The sequence below is a fragment of the Mustelus asterias genome, chromosome 6 (genome assembly GCF_964213995.1).
Source record: "Mustelus asterias chromosome 6, sMusAst1.hap1.1, whole genome shotgun sequence".
Lineage (NCBI taxonomy): Eukaryota > Metazoa > Chordata > Chondrichthyes > Carcharhiniformes > Triakidae > Mustelus > Mustelus asterias.
Window position 1 is genome coordinate 108,188,850 of NC_135806.1, and position 27,420 is coordinate 108,216,269.

A 27,420-nucleotide genomic window follows, 5' to 3' on the forward strand; every position below is an offset into this window, starting at 1 on the left:
CAACACTTCAAGAAGCTTGACACCATCCAGAACAAAGCAGCAAGCTTGATTGACACACCATCCACCGCCTTAAACATTCACTCCCTCCACCACTAGAACGCAGCAACAGCATTGTATACCACCTACAATATGCACTGCAACAACTCACCAAGATTCCATCGACAGCACCTTCCAAATCCATGACCTCTATCATCTAGAAAAACATGGGAAACAGATGCATGGGATCACCACCACTTTTGCAAGCTTCCCTTCAAGACGCACACCATCCTGACTTGGGACTATATCGCTCTTACTTCACTGTGGTTAAGTCAAAACCTGGAAACTTCCCCACAGCACCTTAACCAGGTGGACTGTGGCACTTCAAGAAAGCGGTGCACCACAGCCTTCTCCTGGGCAATTGGGAATGGGTAATAAACACTGGCCCTGCTGCGATACCCACATAAATGAATTGAAGTCAAATAGACCAAGGAGATCTCTTGTCTAAGCATAAACAGATGATTTTTGGAATGTTACATTTAAAGTGCAAGACTAAATTATGTTGATTGACAAAAGTCACATTTGTGGAGTGCTTTTTCCTGAGTGGTCAAAAATTCAAACATACTCCTTATCAGAGGAACTTACAAGTACTTAAATTTTGTTTCCTCCTTTACAACACAGAAAATTATCTATGATAGAATTTGAATTGATTAATTTCTGTGTTATATAATCCTGCATTTTGAACAAATTTATTTAATCATGTTACTAATTTCTGAAATAAATAGACATCTTGTGTAGTTGGAATAATATGTTGCACCACACGTTAAGTGTATAGACTGCATATTTTGTTGCAAGGTTAATGGATAACTTAAGTGCCAGAGAGCCTGACGTTACAATAGAGGATGGTTAATTGGCGCATGGAGCTGCTCCCTTCATGACCACATGGTGTGATATTTTGTTGGATACTATACACCTTGTTTCTTACCCATGCCAGCCTATTCAATCCATTGTACGTACTTGAGTTGATGAAACATTTGAAATTTGAACATGATTTAAATACAAGTTGAAATGGAATTTAATTTAAAATGCAAACAATCTTCTAGAATGAAGTTTAAAGTTTATTTATTGGTGTCACAAGTAGGCTTACATTAACACTGCAATGAAGTTACTGTGAAAATCCCTTAGTCGCCACATTCCGGCGCCTGTTTGGGTACACTGAAGGGGAATTTACCATGGACAATGCACCTAACCAGCACGTCTTTCGGACTGTGGGAGGAAACCGGAGCACCCAGAGGAAACCCCCGCAGACACAATGAGAACGTGCAAACTCCATACAGACAGTGACCCAAACCGGCAGTCAAACCTGCGCTGTGAGGCAGCAGTGCTAACCACTGTGTTTCCAATGTCTTTGGAAGAATATATTTAAATCCTGCACGGTACTGCTTCTCCACCTTTATTAGCTGTTTACTGATGATTATTGTATGATTCTTTTTGAACTCAATCATAGCTATATGAATTTTCCTGCCCTTCCTGCCTCCAAAACCACCTCCTTGAGGTTGGGACAATTCTGCTCACTATGTGCCCATAATTTAATTCCTCTCGTGACCAATAAACTTCACTTTTTTTGACGATAGAATCTGAAGGGTTTCTTCTCTGATTCAACTTCTTTCAACATCGTCATGGATATGCTGTTTATGAAGGGAAGCTATGAGCGTAAGTGAATTTTGACAAACCAGAATACTTTATAATGTGTGCTAATCAAAGATTTTTGTAGTTGAACGTGAATGATTGTTTCTTCATTGGCCTCATTCTGTGATAGTGAGCAACCCAGGAAAGTGCAGACGTGTTTTCAAATTATTGGAAACTTGTGCCCATAATTATCTAACTGATGTCTGTCCGTGGAATCGTCCTTGTATATCGACAATCATAATGATGCAGCCACAAATCATTGCACTCATCAAGGGCATAGTGAAGTGATTTACAATTTTCAAAGCATCCAAATAATGAATCGATTATTATGTGTAAAGTAATATGGGCATTCCAGCAAATTGTGAGAAACAGGAGGAGCATGTTAAAGTTATCTAAATGATTGTTTACTAGAGCATGAATTGTGTAACTTTATCAAGTATGGTTTTGTAAACCTTCCTGTGGTTTCTACTTGAAACCAATCTGTACTTCAGTAATCCTGGAAATAGACTCATGTCGAAGCTTTTCATCTTGCATTCATCAGGATATTCGTTCGAATACCAAAGAATATTAATACCGAGTGTCCTGATGAGTGCAAGATGAAAAACTTTGGCATGTACCTTTTTTCAGCAATGCTCAAGTTCTGTACTGTAAGAAGTTTAACAACACCAGGTTAAAGTCCAACAGGTTTATTTGGTAGTGTGGCTTTTGCTACCAAATAAACCTGTTGGACTTTAACCTGGTGTTGTTAAACTTCTTACTGTGTTTACCCCAGTCCAACGCCGGCATCTCCACATCAAGTTCTGTACTAACAACTATTTAAATCTATACTTGTTTCTGATCTGTTAGCTTGTCCTGTCCCGGTATCTGATGATAAACCTCCCAAATTTCTCTTGATTACAAACATTTATTATATAAAAGTTATTATTTGTTTGAAAGAAAAATTAAACCCAATAGATGTTGCAAATCAAGTAGTAATTAAGGAAGAATTTGCATTTATAAGGTGTCTTATTATATTCTTGGGATATCCATAAGTGCTTAATGGTCCATTGAGGTTTTTGATGTGTAGTAACTGTTATGAAGGCAAACATGGCAACCATATTGCCCACACAAATAATAAATCAGTTGAATGAACTTAATTGGCAATATTTTCTGAGGGTAGAATGCTGGCCGGGGCATTGGGAGAATTCTTTGCACTTCCTCGACGAATTTTGGGATATTTTAACATCTAATTGAATGAATGCAACAGATCGATGGTAGTTTGGTTTTGTGCTTCATCTGAAAGACATGAATAAGTTTTTTTCATTTATTCGTGTCACAAGTAGGCTAACGTTAACACTGCAATGAAGTCACTGTGAAAATCCCCTCATTGCCACACTCCAGCACCTGTTCGGGTACACTGAGGGAGAATTTAGCATGGCCAATGCACCTAACCTGCACAACTTTAGGACTGTGGGAGGAAACCAGAGCACCCGGAGGAAATCCACGCAGACACTGGGAGAACGTGGAAATCCACACAGACAGTGACCCAAGCCGGGAACTGAACCCGGGGCCCTGGCGCTGTGAGGCAGCAGTGCTAACCACAGTGCTGCCGTGCCACCCTGAATAATACAGCACTCCAACTCTCAGTCCATATTGTACTGAAGTCTCTGCCTAGATTACACCTGGAAAAAAGTAGATTGCACACATAACCAGATACAGAGAGTAACGAGAATGTTGTGGGATTGAAGGTAGCATCAGAGAATGAGGCATGTTTAATGCTGCGGGGTAATTACTATTGGTATAATGCATAATGACAATGTGATTACTTCAAATTAAAGTGCCAATTAATTATGTCATGCCAATGGTAATTCAATAATTTCTGTCTTTGCTCTTTGATATGGTGCTGTTATTATTCAGTGTTGAATTAATGTTATTTGATTAGGTGCTTTGGGAGTTCTTCTAGAAATGAAAAATCAAGGAATAAAATTTAGTAAAGACACTTACACGCTGGCATTTGCTGTCTGCTACAAAATGGTAAGTGATTTTTAAACATGTCAAGGTCTTCCAGCTTTAAGTTCGTTTGACAGTTCTCCACTAATGCCAATAAACATATTTATACCCTGGTTTAACTGTGTCAACTGAAGCTATGGATAAGGCCCTGGAAGAAAGCCACCACTCCTAAAGATCTGAATGCAGAGAATTTGATCAATAAACAGAAAGCATTCTCATGCACAGCCTGTGTAAAAGCAAATGAAGAAACAACTGAAACCTGTTAATGCCCTGACCATGTGTGGGGATGTTGTTATTAAACAATGCTCATTCATTTATTCATCTTGGTTTCCTCTTAGTAGTCTGTGAATTGTGGAGGGATGTATACAACTAGGACTTGTACCCCAGTCATAGGCACTTCCCTGTAGGTATGTGAGGAATAAAATTGGGATGTGGAGAGAAAAGGTAGGAGGGGTGCGGGCTATATAAACACCCGACGAGCACTTTATACCAAGAGGCTTAGTCACTTATATGGCAAAAAATCTTACTGCTCTGTTGCAAACATCTAGATCTTCTACAAAGACTCTAATCTGTAAATCTATAACCCTGGTTGGAGCTCTAACTGTAAGCTTATAAGAAGCATCTGCCTGAACAAATACAAGTTTTAACTTAACATTTCATTAAAAGGTATACACTGTGTGTTAATTGGGGGTACCTGCATCAACACTTGAAGTGCTGTACCTTGCAAGGCTATGGGCCTGGTACTGGAAGGTGGGATTAGAATAGGTGGCCAGTTATTTTATTTTTTATTTTTCAGCCAGCACAGATGCAATGGGCTGAATGGCCTCTTTCTGCGCCGTAACCTTTCTATAGTCCTTAGCCCAACTGCATGCATTTTGATGGGCTTGAATGTACTGTATTCAACACATTTTTAATTTGTTGCCAGGAGATTAATCTAGTGCAGCGATTGGGGGAGGCAATTGCCTCGTGGTATTATCGCTAGACTATTAATTCAGAAACTCATCTAATGTTCTGGGGACCCAGGTTTGAATCCTGCCATGGCAGATGGTGGAATTTGAATTCAATAAAAAAAATCTGGAATTAAGAACCTACTGATGACCATGAAACCATTGTCGATTGTCAGAAAAACCCATCTGGTTCACTAATGTTCTTCAGGGAAGGAAATCTGCCGTCCTTACCTGGTCTGGCCTACGTGTGACTCCGGAGCCACAGCAATATGGTTGGCTCTCAACTGCCCTCTGAACAAGAACAACTAGGGATGGGCAATAAATGCTGGCCAGCCAGCAACACCCATGTCCCACAAATGAATTTTTTAAAAATCCAATGAGTGATTTCAATTATGTATGGTAGAGTCCACCAAGGCTGTATCATTATTTTCTCCTCGAGAATGAACCTATGCTACTACTTCTACCCCTCTACTAATTTCCCATACTGTTTAATTATACTCTTCAGGCAGACATCGGATACCCTTTTAAAAAGAATTTATGGATTTTCTTTCCAGAATGATTTGTGACAATCCATTGTCACCATCTTCTGTGTATGTATTTTTTTCTGGTCTCCTTTTAATTCTTTTTGTGACCATTTTAAGTTTGTGATGACTCATTTCATCTCACTGACCAGTGAAAACCATTTACCAGTATTTGAAGACCTGTACAGATCACCTCTTCCTCTTCTCTGTTGTGGTGAGTCACTGCAGGCAGATATAAACAGGGTTGATAGGTGAGCAGACAAATGGTGTGTTATTTCATGGCAAGATGACCCCAACACTCATTATGTTCAGAATGATTTATCCACATACCTCTGTTTTCCAAAGTTTTTGAAATGTCTTCAGTTACAAGTTGAAGATGGAAGACTCATTTTTTTTTGGATAAAATAAAACCTGAGGGAATTTCTAGCTCATCGTTAACACATGTGGGCATGTCCAACACTGTAACAAAGTCAATGTCTGCCCAGTGATGGAAATATTGTAACACTTGTTTGGCAGGCGGCAAGAAAGAAAAAAGCCTATTTTAGGCACAATATCGAATCCACAGAGACCAGGGTGGCACAATGGTTAGCACTGCTGCCTCTCAGTGCCAGGGATCCGGGTTCAATTCCGGCCTTGGGTCACTGTCTGTACGGAGTTTGCACGTTCTCCCTATGTCTGCGTGAGTTTCCACCGAGTAGTGTGGTTTAGACTGTGGGAGGAAACCACAGTCCGAAGATGTGCGGGTTAGGTTGATTGACCATGTTAAATTGCCCTTTAGCGTCAGGGAGACTAGCAGTGTAAATACATGGGGTTACAGGGATAAGGCCTGGGTGAGATTGTTGTCAGTGCAGTCTTGATGGACCAAATGGCTTTCTGATTCTATTCTATGGGGGTGATCTCCCATCCTGGAGAAACGCGGGTTGGCCGTTTAGTGGGATTCTCGCGTGTGTTCCTGCTGCGCGCACATCTCCCAGCGCCAGATGTCCGCAACGCCTGAGCCACACTGGAAAACGGCGGGAACACAAGGTAAATACTTTGAATCTGTTTTTAATCTTATTTTAATCGGGCATTGGGCAGTGCCAAGGGTGCGAGGCCTCGGGAGTGGGGCCAGCTGGGGTGGGACTTAGGGCGCAATCCATGGGGATGGGGGGTCTCGCTGCCACTCTGCATTGGGATTGGTCGGGAATGGAGGGAGGCCAACGATCAGGGTGGCCTGGGGGGTAGTCAGTCTCGGGGGTGTGGCGCCAATGGTCGTCACTGCTGGGGCATGGGGGCGGTTGGAGATCGGGGCGCTCTGGGACGGGGGGAGGGGGGTCGGGGCTGGCCTGGGAATGCTCGTGGGGACTGCGATAGGACTGTGGAGGTGTCGGGCAGCACTGAGAGGGTCTCGTTGGTCAGCAAGAGGGAGGATGACAGATTGGGGCCACTGCGCATGCGCAGAGGCCCGGAGCTGTCAGCCTCCAGCGTGAATAGGCCCCGCCCCCTGAGCTTTTAATGATATTCACGATTGTGACCTCTGCATTGCACAGAGTGTGGGAGATTCGAGTTTGAAGTTGCACTGAATAAACTGGCATGATTTGAACCAGTTTTCCCACAAATTCGACACTTAAAACTTTTTTGGGGCGAATTACGGCCTATGATTCTATGACTTGATGGCCTCACTATGATGGAGGCCAATTTCTTAGAAACCAAGGAACAAAGACAAGTTGCTAATCATCAACAGAAATGTGACAAATATCATTACTAGAGTTATATCTCGAGTTTATAGCTGGAAGACACACATTCAGTTATATGTATTTTCCTAAATCTCCAGTTGTTATTTTGCCTCTTCTTGCAGTCCAGTCACCTGAATGTCCTCTCTTCTATGTATCATTTTGAACAGAGAATGTTGACCTGTCCTGCTGTCCTAGTACGAGAGGATGGCCTGTGGCTTTGTCCACTAGGACAGGTCTGCATCATCTGAACTCCAGGTTTGTTTCCTGGTAAAAACATCTAAATGATCTTCACACAGGATACGGAGGAAGCACACAAGATATGTAGCATGCTGCTGGAAGAATCATTGACACGAGGAGAGTTCATTCCCCGACATGCATTCTGCTTTGCAATAGCACTTGCAATCAAGCAGGTATGGTTTTCGACACAGCCTAGCAGCACACAGTATATAAATTGCTGCTGAGGGCAGTAGTGCCATAATTAGGCATAATTAGTAATAATTGGGTCATAGTAATAATTGGGTATAGAAGAAGTGTTTTTTTCTATGTGGTTTTGGTTCCAACAGCTTCCAGACTGGGAGAACACATGTGAAAAGAACAGTATTTCATTTGGTTCAATTATTTTCCAGATGAAAAAGCTTTTCATCATAGAATCATAGAAACCCTACAGTACAGAAAGAGGCCATTCGGCCCATCGAGTCTGCACCGACCACAATCCCACCCAGGCCCTACCCCCATATCCCTACATATATTTTACCCACTAATTCCTCTAACCTACACATTTCAGGACACCAAGGGGCAATTTTAGCATGGCCAATCAACCTAACCCGCACATCTTTGGACATCTTTGCACACCTTTTCTGCTTTCATTTTGATTTAAGGTTATTTTTGTAACCAAAGTACAGGAGTCCTGTAGCTTTTTCAGTGGGATTCTTGTTTAATTTTTAGTGCTGTTGAGTAAATCTCAACACTACGCTGCTTATGGCATTGCAGTAAGAAAGAGATCCACATTTTATATATTATCATATTATATTTAATATTTATCTTATTTAAATATGCTAATCTGGCATCCTGCCATGGTGGCTGGATGAATCCCAACGTGGGTTTGCACTGGCACTAAACTGGCTAGACCACTCGCCCGTGCTGCCCCAACACGATCTGTGCCGGGCGCGATGAGGCCAGAATATTACGGCCCCACTGTCCTTACCTGGTTTGACTTCCTTGAGACTCCAGACTTACAGCGATATAGTTGACTTTTAACTGCGTCTTGAAATGGTCCAGCAAGCTACTCAATTAAGGGCAATTAGGAACGGGCAACAAATGCCTTTGTGCCAGCAACACCACATCCTATGAAGAAATCAAGAAAAAAAATAATACTATGGCTACAATTGTCCACTTGCATGACACCCCATCCAACTCCTTGAATATTTGCTCTCTTTGGGGTGGCACAGTGGTTAGCACTGCTGCCCCACAGCGCCAGGGACCTGGGTTCGATTCCCAGCTTGGGTCACTGTCTGTGCGGAGTTTGCACATTCTCCCCGTGTCTGCGTGGGTTTCCTCCGGATGCTCCGGATTCCTCCCACACTCCAAAGATGTGCAGGTTAGGTGCATTGGCCATGATAAATTCTCCCTCAGTGTACCCAAACAGGCGCCGGAGTTTGGCGACTAGGGGATTTTCACAGTAACTTCATTACAGTGTTAATGTAAACCTACTTGTGACTAATAAACAAACATAGCTACAGTGTGCACTATCTACAAGACGCACTGCAGCAACTAGCCAAGGCTTCTTGAGCCTTCCAAATCTGTACCACCTCCACATCAGTACAGTGTGTGACTATAGCGTCATCCCTTTATCATCGCTGAGTCAAAATCCTAGAAGCCGCTTTCCAACAGCAGCTTGGGAGTACTTTCGCCACATGATTGCAATCATTTGAAACAGTGGCTCCCAGTCATCTTCTCAGGGGGCAGTAAGGATGATGATAAATGCTGACTTTGGCTGCAGCAAATTCACCTGAGGGATGAATAGTAAATGCTTTAAAAAGAATTGAAATGAATCTCATCTCTCTTCTCCTCCCACCCCAATTGTGATAGCATGGTATTTTAGAAATATTTCACTGGGGAGGAGGGCGGGACGCGAAAGCAATAAAAAAATATTCTTTAATACAGCACAGGCAATGCTGGGCTTGTGGATATTCTAATTTTTTTCTGGGTTTGAGACCTACAACTGTGTGAAGTATAATTTCCAAGATTTTAAGTTGTTTAATATGTTTAAAGAAAATAATCAAATTGCATTCTATTTTGCAGAATTTAGCATATAGGATCCTGATATCCCAATGGAAAATAGCCTCTTTAATCTCGCACTACTTAAATGGTTCAAGACTGTGCCAGAGATGTAATTAAATTATGAATTTAAATGTTCATCCATTAGTATTGTAACTGCATTTTGAGTCATTTATTCTCCTTTTGCAGTGGTACCTTGCCTCTTTCTAATTTTAACGCTCTGTTCAGTGGCCTTTCTTTTGTGGAAATAACAAAATCAGCAACTTTAACATTACTCAGTAACCAGGACGAATCTGAAGCATCTGGTATTTGCTATTCCATCACTGGAAACATCACATGATGCCAGCTCTTAATTTTGTGTTACAGAAAAAAAAACTAATGCCTTTTTCATCTCTCTCTTTTTCAGAATGACGTTGTAAAAGCTCGGTCAATTTACTCACACATTATGCACACAGACAGCAAAATTTGTCTTAATCTTCACGTAAGTATCTCCATCACTGTTAACAAAAGAATTTGGGTTCATTTAACACGATTCAACCAAGAAATGCTGGAAGATCATGAAGTAGGAAGCTTGTCATTTGTGGAACAAACCAGAAAAATAGTCTTGATTCATGCTACTGGTGGCCTCAACTGTGTCTTTCACAATAGAACTTGGCAGCAGTGATATATTTACAGACCATCTAAACATCTGTAAACATTTCAACAGGCTAATTTGACATGTGGAACAAAAGGGAGTTCAGACAAACTAAAAACTGCCTTCCATCGCCAATTAATCTCACTTCAGCCCCATGTGCCATTAAAGAGTAGGTGTTTCATCGCAGCAAAGCAAGAGGACACTTACTCTGCCATCTGTGACTCTGGTGTGCTCAATATGCATTGAGTAAGATGAAAAAGTGGGGATAAAAAGATCAGCAGAATATATGAGAAGGCAGGGCTGGCTACCAAAGTAAAAGCTCTGTACACATATGTACGTAGCATATGAAATGAGTTAAGGAGCACAAATTCACTGTAACGGGTATGAATTAAAGCCAATACAGAAACCTGGCTACAGGAAAAGCATGATTATTACCCAAACTAAGCCCTCATGGGTTGGGGATGATGTATTAGAATGGGTGGAGGATTGGTTATGGTCAGAGCACTAGGAGCAGGGATAAAAGGAGCATTTTCTCAAGTTGGCAGACTAACTATTGGAGTGCCACAAGGTTCATTGCTGGACCGCAACTGTTTACAATCTCTATTAATTATTTAGATGAAGGGGGAAGGGATTGATGTATTCATGTTTGCTGACATACAAACCTAGGTGGGAATGTGAGCTGTGAGGACAACACAAAGAGGGTTTAGTCAGGTCACGGTGGCCAATGGAGTACAATGTGGGAAGATGTGGGGTTATTTACTTTGGGAAGAATCAAAAGTCAGAATTTTTATTTAAATAGTGAGAAACTTTTAAATGTTAGTGTTCAAAGGGCCTGGGTTACAGGAAGCTCAGAAAGTGAGCAATCAGGTACACCAGCAGTTAAAAAGGCAAATTACATGTCCATCTTTATTGTAAGTAATTTGGAGTAAGAGAGCGAGGACGTCATGCTACAGTTTGTATAGGGCTTTGAGAGAACAAACCTGGAATACTGCGTATAATTCTGGTTTCCTTATCTAACAAATGATATACTTGGAAATGGTGCAGCAATGGTTCACAAGATTGGTTACCGTGATGAAAGGGTTGTTCTATGGTAAGAGGTTGAGAAGATTTGGCCAATACTCTCTGGAGGTTAGAAGAATGAGACGTAATCTCATTGAAACATTATTTGTGAGTTTGTAATATTATGAGCATGTTTGACAGGATAGATGCTGAGAGGTGGATTCCCTGTCTGAGAGTCAGAACATGGGACCCAGTCTCAGAAAATGGGGTCAATAATTTAAGACTGAAATAAGAAGAAATCTCTTTGTAAGATTGTGAACATTTGGAATTCTCTACCTCGAAGGATGTGGATGCTCAGTCATTAAGTATGTTCAAGACTAGGATACGTTTTTGAACACAAAGGGGATTAAGGGATAGGCGAATTGGGCAGGGAAGTGAGAATGAGGTCATAAATTTTACCGAATGACAGGGTGGGCTTGAGGAGCAATGTGGCCTACGTCAGTTCCTACTTCTTTTGCCCTTATGCTTGGGAGCTAAAATTTTTAGGCTGCAGGATCTTGAGACAAATAAGGAAAATTTGACAAGGAGAAGAAATGAAACTATTGGTAGGAGACAGTAGTTGCACAGAAACTTGGTCAAACCCCACCTAAAGTGTTCCATTCAGCTTTGAGCATCGCACCTCAGGGAAGGTTATGTTGGCCTTAGAGGGAGTACCCTGCAGATTCACCAGAATGACACTCAAAATGTTAAAGCGACTGGTTGCATAAAATGGTTTTTTATTCCCGTGAGCTTACAATATTGATGTGTGTTGAAAGTGATAGATATTTAAATATACTTTTCAAAGAACAAGGAAAATTACAGCACAGGAACAGGCCCTTCGGCCCTCCAGGTCTGCACTGACCATGCTGCCCGACTGAACTAAGACTCCCTACCCTTCCGGGGACCATATCCATCTATCCCCACCCTATTTATGTATTTGTCAAGACCCCCCTTAAAAGTGACTTTCGTTTCTGCTTCCAATACCTTTCCCAGCAGCGAGTTCCAGGTACCCACCACCCTCTGTGTAAAAGATCTTGCCTCGTACATCTCCTTTAAACCTTGGCCTTCGCACCTTAAACCTGTGCCCCCAAGTAATTGACTCTTCCACCCTGGGAAAAAGCTTCTGACTATCCACTCTGTCCATGCCCCTCATAGTCTTGTAGACTTCTATCAGGTTGCCCCTCAACCTCCGTTGTTCCAGTGAGAACAAACCAAGTTTCTCCAACCTTTCCTCATAGCTAATGCCCTCCGTACCAGGTAACATCCTGGTAAATCTTTTCTGTACCCTCTCCAAAACCTCCACATCCTTCTGGTAGTGTGGCGACCAGAATTGAACACTATATTCCAAGTGTGTTTTCACCAGCAACTCGGAATATATTTTGTTTTAAAGGACTAAATCAAATCTAACTGTGCAATTTCTGTTCAGGTCCTTTTACTAGCTCTGTCAGGAGCACATCAAAATCTGCTCTCCGTTTTGGAAAAAGCAGTTGCAGACAATGTCCCAAAGTTTGTGAAGAAGGTGGATTTTTCACAAGAAGTGGTGAGTATGCAAATAGATAAACTTGATGTTCTAGCTGATTGAACTCTCGAGAAGTTGGCTTGTACCTTCATCATAGCTGGGTCAAAATCCTGGAAACTCCCTACCTAACAGAGATTGGGTGAATACCCTCACAAAGACTGCAGCGGTTCAAGAAGGCGGCCTGCCCACATACCATGCCTCAGTGACAAATGTGGATGGGCAATAAATGCTAGCCTTGTCAGCAATGCCCATGTCACAAAGACCTATTTTTTATTGAAAAGAGGTTAATCAGTTTTCATGTGACTTGGATAGCTAGTGTCAATGTAGGTCTGTGGGACAGACTAACATCATCAGCTCGAGTTCACTTAGATGGAATTCAGTATAGCGTTGAGAATAGCAATCATGGACGGGAACCTTGACTCATTTCAGTCTTCACGAATCTTGCCCAGAAGCACTGAAGCCAGCTGTAGTACTGTTCTGCTGCCCGGGCTTCGATTGTGTGTTATGATCACAGCAGATGCTAATTGCACAGCAAACCAAATCCCAGAGGGAAACTTACTGGGCCATACCCTTTTTTTGTATTCTGTAAATGAGAAGAAAAACATTGATCTCAGGAGCAAGAAGTCCAGTAACACTTCTGGAATTTTAAAAATCTAAAGTGAAAGGTGTATTAACAAGAAGAAAAGGAAGTTACACAGTTAAAATTAGTCATATAGAACATTCCCCCCAAAGGTCTTCCTACTTAGTCAGACTCACAAGTAAACACCTTCCAGGCAACACTCCCTTATAGATGTTTAACAATTAAATCCAGTACTATTACCCAAGGTAAAGCTGCTGTTGCTTTAATAAGATATGCCATATGACCTCTGAAACTTTCTTCTGTTCTGCTGTGGAGATCCAAGAAACCTTCAGAAACAAGACTGGTTTTTTGCAGCCCTAAGCTTTTCCAGCATGACTAGGGATAGCTGATTCAAACTGCACCTTCTCCCAGCCCAGAGGAGATCTTCCTCACACAGCCAGCACCTCCAGAATTCTCCAAAGTAACTCGAAAATACCCCTTCATCTTAGGTTCCATTGTTCTCACAGCTCTTTGGAACTCAAACCCTTCAAAATATAAAACCTTTCATGTTTCTATTTTGTCTCTGCTTCCAGTCAATAAAATGTAATATACGCTGTTCTGTTTACACATGGAATTCCTGTAAGATGCAAAATGTATCTTGTCACTTCTGACTTCCCTTTTATAATATTCAAACAAATTCTTAATTTAATTTAGGTTAGCACTGCTGCCTCACAATGCCAGGGACCTGGGTTCAATTCGCGGCTTGGGTCAATGTCTGTGTGGAGTCTGCACGTTTTCCCCGTGTCTGCGTGGGTTTCCTCCATGCTCTGGTTTTACTCTCACAGTCCAAAGATATATGGGTCAGATTGATTGGCAATGCAAAATTGCCACCGAGCGTCAGTGGATTAGCAGGGTAAACCGTGATTGGTGCAGACTCGATGGGCCGAATGACCTCCTCCTGCACTATCGGGATTCTATGATTCCATATAATTTATCTAAAATTGCAGATGTTAGATCCGACCTATTTACTTGAACCTCAAATCCACCAGAATATCTCGTTACAAATGCACAACCCTAACACCTGTATCCTTTTATGTCTTAAACCTCCCAGACAGCTTGTCTCTAGTAACCTTTTCCCAGCTTAATTAAATCAGGCACACAGCCTTCTTTCCAGAATAAGACAATATTCCCCACAAATATTAAAACAATAACACATTCTCACACATTTAATGATCTACTCTGTCTGGTTCAGTGCAGCATCTGACAGTTACTTGACTAACTGAGTATCAGTTGAGGTCGTCTCTGTGTCTGTAGGAAATGCTACACCACTGGTTCTAGCTGTTCATATATTTTCTGGTTTATATATTGTGCACCTATTGTTATGCATAATAATTACACCTCCTGTGGTGCAAAGCTAGGGAGATTATGCAGGTACTCCTCGGGGTGAATAATATAATCTACACGGACTTTACTCTGCGTTTTTCTGCCCTTTTGTGCCCTTGAAGTAAAACATTGTGGCAAAGCATTGTTTAATCCACTGAGTTATGTTAAGTAAAAAGAAAGGTAAAGCTGCCATAGTCCCAGATGACCATAGGCTGCTCTCCCTTTGAGCGGGAGAGATGACTGGTGGTGATTTAACCTGAGGATCACCACACTTCAGGCGAGGGGCAAGGTTGAGAAGGCAGGACCTTCATGTTAAGTATATTGCTGCTGATAGATTGAATCTGTCCCTGTCTATTGCCAATTTTCATTTTTATTGTGAATCGGTAAACTATTTGCACTTGCGACATGGATATATGAAGAATGCATGTGATCTGCCAGGTCATTTATCATAAGCCAGCATTAACTTGGATCCATTTATCATCCAGGTGGCTGTAGTGCGCGAAACCTTGGAGAACAACCCAGAGCTTCGAAGCCGGTTTGAGGATGTGTGTGAAACACTGAAAATATCTGGACAAATCACAGCACTGAGTCTCGACGACATGCTTTGCCACACACCGAATGGAAAGAAGCCCCTTAACCCTTTGCGAGATACAAGGAAAATGAGCAGACGGACCTTCAAGCCTCTACGTTCAGCCTTACTTTCTGAGTAACTCAACTGAACTAGGCATTATTGGACAGTGTAGAACAACTGTATTGGACATCTTCCATAAACTATTGCTATCATGCAGTTGTCTGAAAGAATGGATTTATTTCTAAGGTCTGGTTTTGTTGTTCCTAACAAGACTTAAAGAACGCACAAAGATACAGAGCAAGTATTGAAGAAAGGAATTGAAAGGAGATGAGTGTGTTTTGACAATTGTAGTTCTTACAGTAGTTGTGCAAGGCCCAAGACCAAAACCATGCATTTGCCACACGTAAGAAGAACCATGTTGCAATTTGGATGCTGCCTTTTCCCACCTGTCTTTGGAGGATAAAGAGGAAAAAGTGCCCCCACTCAATTTTACTATAGTATGTCCAGAGATCCCTCAAATAATTTGGAACAGTTCCATCAGATTTAAACGTAAAATTAAAAACTATTTATTCATCACACTTTTTGGTTCAATTTAAATCAGAATCCATACATTTGTACACTGATCTAAAAGTACCAAGAAATTCTTGCAAGAGCAGTTTTAGCAGCAACAGTTTTAGCAAAAATGTCATTGGTCACTGTCTGGACCAGTATGCTATTATAAAACTATAAAACCTGATGATATAGTCTTTCCTGTAGTGTTAATAAAACTGTGTCTCTTCTAGCTGGATATTTAATATTGGAAAAGAGAAAGCAATAGTTATTACTTTTGGAAGTGATTGCTATCCTTCCACCTGCGAGAGGTGATGGAAATGCAACGGGGAACTTTGCTGAGGTCCGGTGCGATCATTCATTGCTCTTCTTTGGATGGCCGAACAAGTTGATTCTGAAAAGGCAAAGTCTGCCACAAGTCCCACCACACAAAAAGTCGTCCTTTGCCAGTGGTGTGGGATGATCCCTGCCTGTTCACAAGGTTGGCATCTGCTCAGGAGATTCTGAAGCCACATTCTGCTGTGGTGGGGAATTCCTGCACACTGCTAGTGTCGCCATTTGCTTTGATCGTCACCCAGTTTCCCACTTGCCGTGATTGGTGTTAAAGGCATTTCATACCCCTGGTCAGCATTCTTGAATCTGAACTTTGGGCACCCAGCTTGTCCCTTGGCACGGGCAACCTTCCTGTATAACATATCCTTGGGGATGTGTGCATCATTCATCCTGTGCACATGCCCAAGTCAGCAATGTGCATGTTTTTCTTTTCCACCTTTTTTCAGTGGAATTCTATTGGGATAATTTCTCAAACTTACTCCAACATTATTTGGCCAGCTTGATGGAGTGTGTTTTTATCCATTCTTAAACCAGGGAAGCATACTTTGGATTCAGGCCAACATTTTTCTAAGATGAAGCAAACAGAGAATAATATGCCCCATTTTACCTTGAATAGAGAGAGACTTGTTGTCTTAGTAAGTAATGGCATTTTGTCAAATTTCGGTGGCACAGTGGTTAGCACTGCAGCCTCACAGCACCAGGGATCTGGGTTCGATTCCCGGCTTGGGTCACTGTCTGTGCAGAGTCTGCCCGTGTCTGCGTGAGTTTCCTCCGGGTGCTCCGGTTTCCTCCCGCAGTCCGAAAGACATGCTGGTTAGGTGCATTGGCCATGCTAAATTCTCCCTCAGTGTACCCGAATAGGTGCCAGAGTATGGCGACTAGAGGATTTTCACAGTAACTTCTTTACAGTGTAAATGTAAGCCTACTTGTGACACTAATAAATAAACTCTAAAATAAATAAACTTTAAAATTTCATCTTAGCACACGTTCAGTTCCTTCTTGCAAACAGTTTCATTGGACACTTTAAAAGGTCCATTACCAAACTGTGTGGTTAACATAAGTCAAAAAGTAACATTTTACAGTATTTATAAATAGTTTGCAATACAATACCACAGTATCCTCTACACATGCAGTCATGATTTCTGTTTTGAAGGCCTTCTTCTTAATCACAACACGAAGTGGTTCAATGTCAAATACATTCTGTATATTCCTAAAGGAATTTGGACTTGAAAATCTGTAAATGCACACGGATGCCTAACTTATTGTTTTATACTTTCAAATTTGATAAGCATTTTCTTGCCTTCCATGTACCTTTCATCGATGCTCACAGTCCACTCAGAATATGGTGAATTTTGCATCTGTTTATGTTCTGTATTTGAACACCAAAGCTGCTCCCTTTACCATAACTATTTTATTTTAAAATGTTGTTCAATGGGTTTAATAAGGGGCCCTCTAATCAGATTTCTGAACTGCAAAGTATATTTTCTTGTATTTGTGTCCATTATCACTGATCTCTGGATTTAATAAATTAAAGATTTAAGGTAAGCTACTAAGTGACTACCTCACATTAATCACTCATTGATTTGTCACACCAAGTAACAGCCGATTTTGGCATTCATTGCCAGATCTAGCTGGACCATTAGAGGGTCCTCCTCTAATCTGTCAAAACTGCTCATAATTCCAGGATATTCCCGGCTGCTTTTCTCTACTGCGAACCATCTTCTTAGGTCCCTCTTAATCCTTGTCTCCTCTGCCCTCACCAAACAACAAGAAGCTCATGTTACTAAGATTGAGACTATCTGATCAGCTTCCACTATTGCTTCCCTTTCCCAAACCCACCAGGCCAAACCTCCTCTCGGGTTCCCCCTGTCCTAGCCCCAAACTCACATATTCTTCCTGTTTCTCTCCAATTTCCCCCTATGCCCTCTGAGCTAATGTTGTTCATGATATCCACATCCTGCTCCCTGGACCCTATTCCCACTAAAGTGCTGACCACCCAACTTCCCTTCTTGGCTCCCGTTTTAGCTGATATTGTTAGCACTTCTCTCTTCGTAGGTACAGTTCCCCCTCTCCCTCAAATTTGCTGTCCCTCAAAAACACCAAAAGACCAAAAACCCCATCCTTGCAAACTACTGCTCCATTTCCAATCTCCCTTTCCACTCCACAAGCCTCAGATATGCTGTCATCTTCCAAATCCATGCCATCTGTCCAATCGGGTTCCTCCACTCCACAATAGCAATACAACTCTTGCCAAAGTGACAATTACATCATATGTGATTGTGACAATAGTAAACTATCTCATCTTGCCTTTATATATGTGACCTTTGACACAGTTGACCACACCATCCTCCAATGCCTCTCCACCATCATGCAGCTGGACTGCACTCACCTAATTCCAAACTTATTGTAGCCAGCGTATCACTTGCAATAGTTTATTTCCCTGCTCCCACATCATTACCTCAATGTCCTCCAAGGTTCTACCTTGGTCATCTCCTATTTCTCATCTACAAGCTTACCGCTTGGAACATAAGAAATGGGAACAGGAGTAGGCCATTTAGCCCCTCAAGGCTGCTCTGCCATTCAAATAGATCATGGCTGGTCACCTACCTCAATGCCATTTTCCTGCACAATCCTTATGTTCCTTAATGTCTTCAATATCTAGAAATATATCGATCTCTGCTTGAACCGAGTTGATGACTGAACTTCCACAGCCTTCTGGGGAGAGAGAATTCCAAAGACTCACCATCCTCTGAGTGCAGAAATTCTCACTTCCTTGTTCAAACTTTTGGTAAATAATCTGAATTACCATTTATACCTTTCACAAAGGACGTGGTCATCGATACCCATGCAAAAAACAGTAACGCAAGTAATCAAATGACTCCTATTAGAAGAAAGCTTGAGTCAGGTTAAAATAAAATCTCAAAACAAATAGTCACTGGGGTTTGCTAGTCTTTATCTCAATGTTGAAAGAAAAACTGGTTGGGCATTGATTATGTGGGTGACATTGGGCAGTCGGGAGACTGAAACGGCCTAAAGTGATGTCCATATTCAAAAAACTATTGTTTTCCCTCCAATATCGCAAAATAATAAAATCAGTTTGTTACCTTGGAAAAGGGAAAGGGTGCAGAAGAGGTCAGGAAGGGTGGGATTGATCACCTTTAGAACAGAGATGATTAAAGAAGGACCTGATACAGGTTTTCAAAATTTTCAGGGATTTTGGGAGAGCAAGTAGGGAGAAAATGTTCCCGCTGGCAAGTCATACACCTTCTGAGATGTATGTTTATGATCCCAACCTACTCTGCAAAATAATATAAGAAGACACTGGGCCAAATGAGATATTAGGCACTTGAAGGAAAATCCTAAAGGAGATGGGGGGACAACAATGTTTATGGGGAGAATTACAGAATGGGGCCAACAAGGCTGAAAGCCATGATTGTCAGCGATGGAGGAAAGGATTATGAAGAAGAGGAGGTTAAAATTAAAGGAACAGGGAGTTTGAGGGTTTGTGACACTGGCAATATTTTCTCACATACAAGGTAACTAAGGGTCAAGGTAATTAGGGTAATTATCATAAACAACCATAGGCAACTCAATGTGTTATTCCTTCTTTCTTCAGTTCTTTGCCCTAAGGTATGCTCGACCCATTGCACCACAATCTTCACCACAGTTAGGGCAAAGAGGGGGGTCCTGAATCCATCCCAGCAGGAAAGGGAATTGAACCAGACTTGTTCCGGGAATGCTGGGACTGTCTTATGAAAAGAGATTGGGCAAAGCGGGCCTGCATTCTGTAGAGTTGTGAAGGATGAAAAGTGATCTCACTGAAACCTACAAAATACTTAAAGGAATAGACAGGTTGGATGCAGATAAGATGTTTCCCTTGGTTAGCGAATCACGAACCAGGGGCACAATTTTCAAAATAATGGGGAAGTCACTTAGGACCAAGATGAGAAATATCTTTACACAGAGGATTGTGAATCTTTCGAATCTCACCCCCGAGGACTGTGGAAACTCAGTATGTTTAAGGTAGAGATTGATAGATTTCTGATTAACAGTAACATAAAGGGTTACAGAAATAGTGTGTAAAAGGCAATGAAGTGTCCGATCAGCCATGATTGTATTGAATGGCAAAAAATGCTGGATGGGCTGAATGACCTACTCCTGTTCCTAACCCCATGCTGTTGGCACCAATTTGATCCACACCAGCCATCCAGCCAACTGAGCCAAACAAAACAACATCTGCTTCTCTAAGATCTAATAATGAGTTCTTTGTGGAGAAAGCAGCAGATAAGTATGTGGAGAGATTGAGTAAGCTGTTTTCCAAGTATTAAGACGCTGGGCAAAATAACTTTGCAGATTACCCCATGTTGCAGGAACAAAATAAGATCAGTGCTCCAATGCTGTGGGCTGCACGGTGGGACAGTGGTTAGCACTGCTGCCTCACTGTGCCAGGGTAGCAAGTTTGATTCCCGGCTGGGGCCACTGTCTGTGCAGAGTCTGCACGTTCTCCCCGTGTCTGCATGGGTTTCCTCCGGGTGCTCTGGTTTCCTCCCACGATCTGAAAGACATGCTGGTTAGGTGCATTGGCCATGCTAAATTCTCCATCAGTGTACCCGAACAGGCATTGGAGTGTGGCGACTAGGGGATTTTCACAGTAACTTCACTGCAGTCTTAATGTAAGCCTACTTGTGACAAATAAATAAACTTTTAATTTTAATTGTGATTCATTAAACCTCCAGCAAAGTGTATAACCATGGCCCTGTCCTTGCTGAATGCTGCACAATGTGATGGGAGTAAAGCTGCTGCATTGAAGCATGTAAGAGGCCACAATGAAAAGACACAACCTGCTGCCTGTGTGTAGCCAAGAGTGAGCTACACTGATTTATTGATGAGGCTGCAGCAAGCAAGCTGACTATTAAGGTGAGCAGGACATTGCTCTAGATACCTGCATTCGGAATACAAAATGACTTGTAGGAAAGTGAAAAGACCCCTGAGGTGCACAGGTTTATCGATCCCAGCCATAGTTTACAAAACCCAGTGTCACAATTGCTGAAGTCTGGGGTCACCATTAGTTTTCCTCATTATACTGGTGAACAAAGCTCAAGTAAATGTGACAGACCGGTGTGTAAATTTAGCTTCTACTGGTTGTCATGCCAATATAGTTGCCATTCAAGATCTCGCACCAGGGCCAAAGGTCAAGGTTAGTGTCGTGATCATCGAGGATAAACATGGTTTCAGTTGCTTTTTAACCAGCCTTTTGAATGCAAAAGATTAGTTTGATGGAAAATTCAGTTAATGTAAATAAACTTTCTAACTTCTGTGGCAATTTTCAGTGGGATCACATTCTAACTTTAAAACTAAGTTATTTTCTTTTTGTTGACATTCCATCTATTGTTTTTTTTAGATTCCTGAAGTGTTATATAAAGTCTTGCATGAGGCATGACTCCCTGCACCTGAAACACGTCCTTCATCATTTGCAGGTTTTGCCTCATTTACAGCAGAGTTTGTGACAATGTACTTTGTTGGAAGGCTGCAAGTTTGGGTCAGGTCATTTTACCATATTATTACTTCCCAGTATAGAAGCTGGGTGTATGTCAAAGCCTTGCCAGCTTTGATAGGAGTCAGTGTAAGCTTTGCAATTGAACCAATATGACATATTGGCGGATTGTTCATTAATGAACCAAGAGCTTACAGGAAATCTTTTATCAGTTTCAAAATTTGATCTGCATTTTATTTGCAGAGTATTTTAAAGAGTATATTGAATCAGTTGCTTGTAGTACGGATGCAATGAGTTGAATGACTTCCTTCTCTACCATATATCTCTGAGTTTCTAGATGAGAGAGCGAGTTTATGTTTGAAAATAAAGCCATGATGTGGAGGTGCCGGCGTTGGACTGGGGTAAACACAGTCAGAGTTTTAACAACACCAGGTTAAAGTCCAACAGGTTTATTTGGTAGCAAATACCATTAGCTTTCGGAGCGCTGCTCCTTCGTCAGAAGGAGTGGAAATCTGCTCTCAAACAGGGTACAGAGACACAAAATCAAGTTACAGAATACTGATTAGAATGCGAATCTCTACAGCCAACCAGGTCTTAAAGATACAGACAATGTGAGTGGAGGGAGCATTAAGCACAGGTTAAAGAGATGTGTCTTGTCTCCAGACAGAACAGCCAGTGAGATTCTGTAAGTCCAGGAGGCAAGCTGTGGGGGTTACTGATAGTGTGACATAAACCTAACATCCCGGTTTAGGCCGTCCTCATGTGTGCGGAACTTTGTTCTCGTGTCTCTGGAGAATATTTTAAAAGATTCCACGTTTCCTTCTGCCCTAAGGCTCATTTGGTGGCTGCTGTGTCTTGCAACTCGGCCAACGTTGTCTACCTGATACGCTGCAGGAAAGGATGTCCCGAGGCATGGTACACTGGGGAAACCATGCAGATGCTTCGACAACGGATGAATGAACACTGCTCGACAATCAACAGGCAAGACTGTTCTCTTCCTGTGGGGGAGCATTTCAGCGGTCACGGGCATTCAGCCTCTGATCTTCGGGTAAGCGTTCTCCAAGGCGGCCTTCACGACACACAACAGCACAGAGTCGCTGAGCAGAAACTGATAGCCAAGTTCCGCACACATGAGGACGGCCTAAACCGGGTTGTTGGGTTTATGTCACATTATCAGTAACCCCCACAGCTTGCCTCCTGGTCTTGCAGAATCTCACTGGCTGTCCTCTCCGGAGATAATACACATCTCTTTAACCTGTGCTTAATGCTCCCTCCACTCACATTGTCTGTATCTTTAAGACCTGGTTGGCTGTAGAGATTCGCATTCTAATCAGTATTCTGTAACTTGATTTTGTGTCTCTGTGCCCTGTTTGAGAGTAGATTTCCACTCCATCTGACGAAGGAGCAGCGCTCCGAAAGCTAATGGCATTTGCTACCAAATAAACCTGTTGGACTTTAACCTGGTGTTGTTAAAACTCTTACTGTGAAAATAAAGCAACAGGATAGATGATGAGTGACTGGTTTCCCCTGGCTGGAGAGATTAGAACTAAGGGTCATGGTCTCAGGGTGATAGGTGGCCATTTAGGATTGAGATGAGGAGAAATTTCTTCATTCTGAGGATTGTGAATATTTGCAATTCTCTATCCTAGAGATCTGGATGCTCAGTGTTGAAACTGGAGGAGATGGGTTTTTTTGGACACTAAGGGAATCAGGGGGATGTGGGGTGAAATGACAAGAAATTGAACAAAGACAGAAGATCACTCATGATCTTATAGGATTGAGGAGTAGGGTCAAGGAGCTAATTGCCCTACTCCTGATCTTTAATTCCCATATAAAAAGCATACTTGGATTGAAATTGATAAGCCCTTTCTGACATGTTTGGTTTGTACCTACCATGCAAGTACAGGAATTTCACACTGTTTAATACATTAGGAGGTGAGTCAAACAATGCAATGCCATTTTTTTCAGATAGCAACTTTTGGATTCTCACGTTTAATCTTGTATCTCCCATCATCTGATGTTGCTCTGCAATTTGTATAAAAATAACAGTGAATGCCATTAGCCTCAATGCAATTGGAAATTAGAAACATAGCCAGCTAATGATATACTATGTACTGATTGTTAGCTAATGGATGCACTTTATAAATATATTCAATCATTTAGAGTCCATTATTAAAGATGAGATCGCAGAGTACTTGGAAGTGCATGATAAAGTAGGACTGAGTCAGCGTGGCTTTGTCAAGGGGAGGTCATGTCTGACAAATCTGTTAGAGTTCTTTGAGGAGGTAACAAGGAAGTTAGATAAATGAGAACCAGTGGACGTGATTTATTTAGATTTCCAGAAGGCCTTTGACAAGGTGCCGCATAGGAGACTGTCAGATAGGTTCAGAGCCCATGGTGTTAAGAGTAAGATCCTGGCATGGATAGAGGATTGGCTGACTGGCAGAAGGCAGAGAGTGGGGATAAAGGGGTCTTTTTCAGGATGGCAGCCAGTGACTAGTGTGTGCCTCAGGAGTCAGTGCTGGGACCACAACTTTTCACAATATACATTATTGATTTGGAGGAAGGAACTGAAAGCATTGTTGCTAAGTTTGCAGGTGATACAAAGATATATAGAGGGACAGGTAGTATTGAGGAAGCAAGGCGGCTGCAGAAAGACTTGAACAGGTTAGGAGAGCGGGCAAAGAAGTGGCAGATGGAATACAACGTGGAAAAGTGGGAGGTTTTGCACTTTGGAAGGAGGAATGGAGGTATAGACTATTTTCTAAATGGGGAAATGCTTAGGAAATCAGAAACACAAAGGGACTTGGGAGTCATTGTTCAAGATTCTCTAAGGTTAACGTGCAGGTTCAGTCGGCAGTTCGGAAGGCAAATGCAATGTTAGCATTCATGTCAAAAGGGCTAGGATACAAGAGCAGGGATGTACTTCTGAGGCTGTATGGGGCTCTGGTCAGACCCCATTTGGAGTATTGTGAGCAGTTTTGGGCCACAAATCTAAGGAAGGATGTGCTGGCCTTGGAAAGGGTCCAGAGGAGGTTCACAAGAATGATCCCTGGAATGAAGAGCTTGTCGTATGAGGAACGGTTGAGGACTCTGGGTCCGTACTCGTTGGAGTTTAGAAGGATGAGGGGCGGATCGTATTGAAACTTACAGGATACTGCGAGGCCTGGATAGAGTGGACGTGGAGAGGATGTTTCCACTAGTAGGAAAAACTAGAACCAAAGGGCACAACCTCAGGCTAAAGGGACGATCCTTTAAAACAGAGATGAGGAAGAATTTCTTTAGCCAGAGAGTGGTGAATCTGTGGAACTCTTTTGCTGCAGAAGGTTGTGGAGGCCAGGTCATTGAGTGTCGTTAAGGCAGAGTTAGATAGGTTCTTGATTAATAAGGGGGTCAGGGGTTATGGGGAAAAGGCAGGAGAATGGGGATGAGAAAAATATAAGCCATGATTGAATGACGGAGCAGACTCGATGGGTTGAATGGCCTAATTCCGTTCCTTTGTCTTATGGTCTTATCCTGCCAAGTAGCTATGAAAGATTACCATTTTTTAAAAATCTAATCTGTGATGGAAGTTGTCAGATTGAAAAGCAAATTGTCCAGTGCAAGCTAGTACCAATCAGGAATTCTCTGCATTGGCAGCAAATGTTTCAATAAAACTGGAGCAGGGGCAGTTTGTGACAAGTGAGGAATAACTTCATAAACAGTTGAACAAATTGTTACTTGACTGGTGTATTGAGTATGGATATACCAAAATGTCTGATTCCCTTCACATTTTAGATTAAAATTCTGTGAATTATTAAATAAATTTTGTAAAACTAAATAGATTTCCCAAATTTTATTATAAATTTCAAAAATGTTATGGATGCTTCAATCAAAGCTCTTGTGAAAAATATACAGGAGTTGGGTGATATGTGTAAGCGATGTGTAATGGCTGTTTACAGTTAATGGTAGGGCATTGTGGAGAGTTACAGAACAAAGAGATCTAGGGGTACATGTTCATAGCTCCTTGAAAGTGGAGTCACAGGTGGACAGAGTGGTGAAGAAGGCGTTCGGCATGCTTGGTTTCATCGGTCAGAACATTGAAAACAGGAGTTGGGACATCTTGTTGAAGTTGTACAAGACATTGGTAAAGCCACACTTCCGGAATACTGTGTATAGTTCTGGTCATCCTATTATAGAAAGGATATTATTAAACTAGAAAGAGTGCAGAAAAGATTTACTAGGATGCTACCGGGACTTGATGGTTTGAGTTATAAGGAGAGGCAAGATAGACTGGGACTTTTTTCTCTGGAGCGTAGGAGGCTGAGGGGTGATCTTATAAAGGTCTATAAAATAATGAGGGGCATAGACAAGGTAGATAGTCAATATCTTCTCCCAAAGGTGGGGGAGTCTAAAACTAGAGGGCATAGGTTTAAGGTGAGAGGGGAGAGATACAAAAGTGTCCAGAGGGGCAATTTTTTCACACACAGGGTGGTGAGTGTCTGGAACAAGTTGCCAGCGGTAGTAGTAGAGGCGGGTACAATTTTGTCTTTTAAAAAGCATTTAGATAGTTACATGGGTACGATGGGTATCGAGGGATATGGGCCAAATGTGGACAATTGGGATTAGCTTAGGGGTTTAAAAAAAAGGGCGGCATGGACAAGTTGGGCCGAAGGGCCTGTTTCCATGCTGTAAACCTCTTTGGCTCTATTGGGGCCGAGTTGTTAGTGGTGGCAGCTGTCTCTCAATTCAAGGATGATGTCTACTCAGGGTCTTGAGTTTCTGCCATGGGTCTTCATGTGATGAAACTGGGTGATTCTTGACCTAGTCTTTTGGGCACTTGGGGCAGGATGTCCCATGAGATAGTGGGATCCGGAGCTACTCTGCCTCACCATTAAGACATTGTTACTTAAAGTGTGATGCAGCTTGATGGATAAGTTATCAACATTTTGAATGGTTGGTGGCAAGCTCTTCCCAGTCAAAATGTCAGTGCTTCTGAGGAGAGTTTCGGAGTGCCTTTTGAAGGACTTTGTCTCCCTGAAAGGTTGGCCATTTGAGAAAAAACAGGCCCCGGTGACAGAGACACTTTTCTGCCATCCAGACACAAAGTCCAGTCCATCAAAGTTGAACTTGCAGGAGTTTTTAAAAAAAGTTTATTTATTAATCTCAAGTAGACTTACATTAACACTGCTGAAGTTACTGTGAAAATGCACTAGTTGCCACACTCTGGCACCTGTTCGGGTACACTGAGGGAGAAGTCAGCATGGCCAATGCACCGAACCAACACGTCTTTCGGATTGTGGGAGGAAACTGGAGCACCTGGAGGAAACCCACGCAGATCATAGAAACCCTACAGTGCAGAAGGAGGCCATTCGGCCCATCGAGTCTGCACCGACCACAATCCCACCCAGGCCCTACCCCCACATATTTACCCGCAAATCCCTCTAACCTACACATCTCGGGACTCTAAGGGGCAGTTTTTAACCTGGCCAATCAACCTAACCCGCACATCTTTGGACTGGGCAGATACGGGCATAACGTGCAGACTCCACACAGACAGTGACTCAAACCAGGAATTGAACCCGGGTCTCTGGCGCTGTGAGGCAGCAGTGGTAACCACTGAATGCTAGTGGAGTTCAACAGTCCTCCCATTGAATCCGGAGCACGCTGACCATCATGACAGGTGAGGCTTTATTGAAGCCACCAGGGCCATTTATAAACCAAAGGTCAAATGGCCAAAGTTGCCATTCACTCACATCCTCCCGGATCACCGACTTCCGGTAGCTGAGGAAATTCTCCCGGAGACAACTGAGTGGGGTTTAAACCTCTGACATTGCGAATGGCAATGGTTGGAGGTGTTCCTTCGGAAGTGTCCCGCTCCCTTGTTTGAACCATTGCCTCAGTTTATACAAGTACATTTTAGTGATAAGGCCATTCGGGCAAGAGATACAATTCAGTGAAGTAAACCCAACCATTGGCAGGCAGTCTGAACCATCGAATCCCGACAGTACAGAAAGAGGCCATTCAGCCCATTGAATCTGTACTATACCGAGAAAACATACCATTCGTAGAGTACAGAGAGGAGAAGGAAAGGATTGGATATAGATAGTGTTGCAGTTACAGTGTAGAGAAAGATCAACTTAATATAAGGTAGACCTATTCAAAAGTCTGATGGCAGCAGGGAAGAAGCTGTTCTTGAGTCTGTTGCTCAGACTTTTGTATCTTTTCCTGATGGAAGAAGGTGGAA

General features: G+C 42.3%; 1 protein-coding gene across 1 annotated transcript in view; it reads left to right on the top strand.

Moving 5' to 3' along the window:
* The window catches only part of ptcd2 (pentatricopeptide repeat domain 2), a 36,751-nt gene extending 19,501 nt beyond the window's left edge, over positions 1 to 17,250 (top strand). The window contains exons 5-10 of the mRNA XM_078214893.1: positions 1,611 to 1,689; positions 3,587 to 3,678; positions 7,134 to 7,247; positions 9,521 to 9,595; positions 12,213 to 12,326; positions 14,733 to 17,250. Coding sequence (XP_078071019.1) covers positions 1,611 to 1,689; positions 3,587 to 3,678; positions 7,134 to 7,247; positions 9,521 to 9,595; positions 12,213 to 12,326; positions 14,733 to 14,957 — 699 coding nt within the window. The 3' untranslated portion in view covers positions 14,958 to 17,250. The remainder of the gene's footprint in view (positions 1 to 1,610; positions 1,690 to 3,586; positions 3,679 to 7,133; positions 7,248 to 9,520; positions 9,596 to 12,212; positions 12,327 to 14,732) is intronic.
* The last annotated feature ends 10,170 nt before the right edge of the window (positions 17,251 to 27,420 follow it).